The 4,389-nt window shown below is 33.6% G+C and overlaps 1 protein-coding gene across 1 annotated transcript; it reads left to right on the top strand.

The window, feature by feature from the left end:
- The first annotated feature begins 350 nt into the window (after positions 1–350).
- Positions 351–2,843, top strand: LOC145583140 (uncharacterized protein C24B11.05-like). The gene is made up of 8 exons (XM_081640305.1): positions 351–500; positions 689–773; positions 903–968; positions 1,051–1,148; positions 1,255–1,380; positions 1,480–1,686; positions 1,819–1,884; positions 2,398–2,843. Exons 2-8 carry the CDS (start codon positions 722–724, stop codon positions 2,551–2,553), a joined length of 771 nt encoding a protein of 256 aa, XP_081496431.1. The 5' UTR covers positions 351–500; positions 689–721; the 3' UTR covers positions 2,554–2,843.
- Positions 2,844–4,389: the final 1,546 nt, after the last annotated feature.

Here is a 4,389-nt window from a genome sequence, read left to right on the forward strand (position 1 = left end):
CGAAAATGATACGACAAACTTTAATAAAATCATACCAAAGAAAATTTCGCATTTCATGCATGAGTATGTGGATCCACATAAAGCATGAAAAATGCCAACATCAAACGCCTTTTGTGATTCTTTCTACACCAAAATAAAAACCGATCAATTTTCACTTTATCAGTGTTATTAACCAGGCAAAGCTCCTCCACTAATAAAGATGACCCAAAAATACAGTAAAATATAATTAAAATGAGCACCAATTTGGGTAATTGAAAAAGACAGTTAACTAAAAAGCAAATTAAGGTGACAACAGAAATAATTTGTATTGGTGTTTAAATAAAATAGAGGAATCATACATCAGATGTCATTCTTCCTAACCCCTCCACTCCCAATCCTATTTATTTGTAGTTTTATGTGCTAACCAAGAGATTCCCTCCTTCAAATTCTTATAAATACTCTTTCCTCTTAATCTTGTTTTGTGCATCCTTTCAAACTTTTCTTGCTTGATTAATATTAAGGTAATGGTTGTAAATGCTCTTGCTTTAATTAGTTTGATTTTATACGTGTTTCGTCTGTTTTGACGGTAATTGTCACAAGATATATAAAAAAAGTCAATACAGGAAGAACTTTTTAAGAAAGAATGCATTTTTTACTTTTTTATTTTAATTCACGTTTTTAATAATTTTGGTGTATTTATATGTGGTAGATTTATTGCTATCTACCCTCCAAATTAAAGAAAATGGATGCTGTTGTGAGCTACAATGGGGCTAAGTATGATTGCCTACTTTTTGGTAAGTTGCAAAAACTTAAAATTAAAATTATTTTTATTATGGAATTAAGTTAATTGATGAATTATTCTAATAAAAAGTAGGACTTGATAATTTTTGTGCTAATATAATTATGTTTTACATAATTTTTAGATTTGGATGATACTTTGTACCCATTGAGTTCAGGGGTCAACTTAGCTTGCAGAAAGAATATAGAAGGTATGTGCCCAAATTTAAGGAAAGGGGTATGTAGTATTATTATTAACTATAATCCTGCAATAATATTGATATTTTGTGACAGATTACATGCTAAAATTCTTGCATATGGATGAAAGTGAGGTCCCAAGGATGTGTCTAGATTTGTATAGGGAATATGGTACCACTATGGCAGGTCTTAAGGTATGAAACTTCTGAGACTCGAATTCGTGAACTTTCATCCTTATATGTTACATACCCCTGTTAGGAGCCCCTGAACTTGAATAAGATGTTAATGATATGATTTCAGGCACTTGGGTATGAATTTGACAACGAGGAATTTCATGAGTATGTTCATGGAAGTTTGCCTTATGAAACTCTGAAGCCTGATCCTGTGTTGAGAAACCTTCTGCTGTCGACTCCCCAACGTAAAATTGTATGTACACTTACTGTCTTAAGCTAATATAGATATAGTATGGTTAGTTTGTTGTATGATCATTTTAATAATTTGTTTGATTTGTGTGGTGTACTGCAGGTATTCACTAACTCTGATAAGGCACACACAGCTCGTGTGCTTAATAAGCTCGGTTTAGGAGATTGTTTCGAGGGTATAATATGTTTTGAGACCCTTAATCACCAAGACAATAATGAACCAATATCTAAGTCACATATTTTGTGTAAACCATCTGTTGAAGCTATTGAAGCTGCTATTAGTATCGCGAACTTAGATCCTAAAAGAACAGTAAGAATCCTTTATCGCCTTACTTGATCCTGTAGTCTGTAATAATAATCCTCGAAACAAAATACTTTTTGTCCAATTATTTGTCAGTTCAACTTACACAGCTAACGCGATTATTATTGATCCGTCCTTCAGATTTTCTTCGATGACAGTGCAAGAAATATTGCTAGTGGGAAAGCAGCTGGACTTCACACTGTTGTTGTAAGCATTCTTTACTTCAATAATCTACAAGATGATATAAAGGGCATATTCTTTATCAGTATCTTTGTTTGCTTTACACTAAATACGAAATGCTTATGTTGTTTTTTCGCATAAGAGAGGGCATTGTAGAAGTGTAATACAATGACTATACCAACCATCTTTCAGAAATCTAATCAGATAGCACTAAAAACACATACAAAAGGCTAAAATTTACCCATAACTGTCTACAAGTTGCAGAAATTTGGTACTAGTGCATTATGAGTATCCTTCTAGCATAAAAACTCCTAGACTTATCAAGCCGGAATTTTACACTGAACTTATCTGAACGTATTGTTATTAGTTGTCAAATATACCTCAGATTAGTTAGCCTTGAATTGAACATCTGGTTTTTAATTTTTTATTTATTTTTTTATTATGATGTGAAATTATATCCGAACTTGTTAGAGATAAAGCTTTGATTTAGTGAATCTTATGATATAGGGATCAACTAAAATATGGAATTTTATTATGTAGGTGGGGAGGTCAGAACTTGTTCCAGGGGCTGATTATGCATTAAGGAGTATCCACAACATGAAAGAGGCACTTCCTGAAATCTGGGACGCCGAGGCAAAGGAGCACCATGAGCAAGTCCTTCAGGCAGCAGCTGCAGAGACCGTTGTTCGAGCATAATAAACCACCGGTCCACCCTACCATCAAAGTCCTCCATCCTCGGATCCTCCCCTATCCCCCAACAAAAAAAAAGAGCAAAAAACATCCCAGTGGTAAAGCGTTATTGATTACTTCAAAAGGCTTTATCAGGGGTGACAGAAAGAAGGGTGAAGTTTAGAACGCTTCTGATGTAATTTATGATATAGTATATGCAAATTATTAACATATTGATCCACTGTAATTGCTTGTATAAGCTTGCCAAGAATAATAAATGACAAGGTATGCAGCATTATTGCAGTTTCTTCTGCTAATCTAGCAGCATGACTTTTTTTTTTTTTATGTATGAACCTATTTTATGATGAACTGAACTAATTGAACGGAAACAATTGCTATAAACCTATGGACATCTATGGTGAGCTTTGAAGCATCTGAATTACATGCACAACTTTATAGCACAGAGCATAATTTGAGAACACGTGCCACTCCAAAGTGTAAGCGCCACACCTTGCATTTAAGAGACTATGTTTATGATCATAATCTTCCGTGCTATGCAGGTGCATGATAAAGAGCTGATCAAATTAAAGACTCTCAGTAACTCTTAAGGATTAAGTTTGCTCATAACCCGAGCTTAAAATGATATTTTTTTACTTTATTGTGGGACTGAGTCTGAGATACATTGTCAAGAAACTTAAGCATATGTGGAGTAACAGATACATGAAACTCTAGGCCAATTTTCCCTTGTTAGATGGCTAACACTAGCTAAAACAGACACACTCGATAATGAGCAGCAGCATTAACAGGACGCATAATACCTATGAATCTATGATCTCATTTTTAATTATCTAGAAGCAAATATTGTGGCTAGAAATTAAAATATGTATGATGATTATTGCAAACAACAAAGGACCACATATTTCTGTTAAAACAATCATTCATGCACCAACTTGTTTAAAGTATATCAGCAAGCACTAACCAAGGATAAATCTAAGCCACTAATCCTAGATTTGTTTTCTATATTACTAATCAGTATCCATCAAAACACAAACATAGCCAGGAATGTGAGAACCTGACACGACCTAGCAACATCAGCAAGCGCATAATGCTGTGGCCTGTAGTACACTGCAGTTGAAATCTGCAATTACTAATTTACTACAGCACGTTATACGACTAATCTGTCATAAAAAGTACAGAGAATAAGGATGAATTGATGATCTCTACCATTTGTGGTAATACAACCCATCTCTACCTAAAGTAACAAGGACTACTACAGCCTACAGAGTATACACTAGCAGAGGCAACTGCATGATTCTGTCTTTTTTTGCACAGAGTAAATATATTATAGACACCAATAGAGCTCTACTAATAGTCTAATAGATTGTCAATGGATGAGTTTTTCTGGTTAAGTTTGAAATGACAAACATGAATGTACTTGTTAGAAATCAAAAGTAACACAGTTTAATAAGAGAAAATTCAAGTTTATCATCTATTCACCTAGATAACTAGGAATTATCAAGGATCATTTTCATAGCAGTACATGTAAGTTTGGGGATGTTATTGTGATTTTCGTATTTAGGGTGCGTTTGATATGAAGTTAAGAACATGTGTAGTGTCATCTTGGACATTATTGAGGTGGTGTCATCTTGGACATTTTGAAAACTAAACAATGAACATATATTTAGGGTGGGTTTGGTATGAAGTTATGAACATGGGTAGTGTCATCTTAGACATTTTTGAGCCCGAAGCGAAAACTAAACAATGAACATGTGTAATCCCCCGTATTTTTTAAATATTTTATAAATGAAATTTTATTTTATTTATAATATTTATTTGTTATTTTCCGAAATTTAATTTTAAAAG

This window comes from Chenopodium album, chromosome 2 (genome assembly GCF_948465745.1).
Source record: "Chenopodium album chromosome 2, dcCheAlbu1.1, whole genome shotgun sequence".
NCBI classification, from domain to species: Eukaryota; Viridiplantae; Streptophyta; class Magnoliopsida; order Caryophyllales; family Amaranthaceae; genus Chenopodium; species Chenopodium album.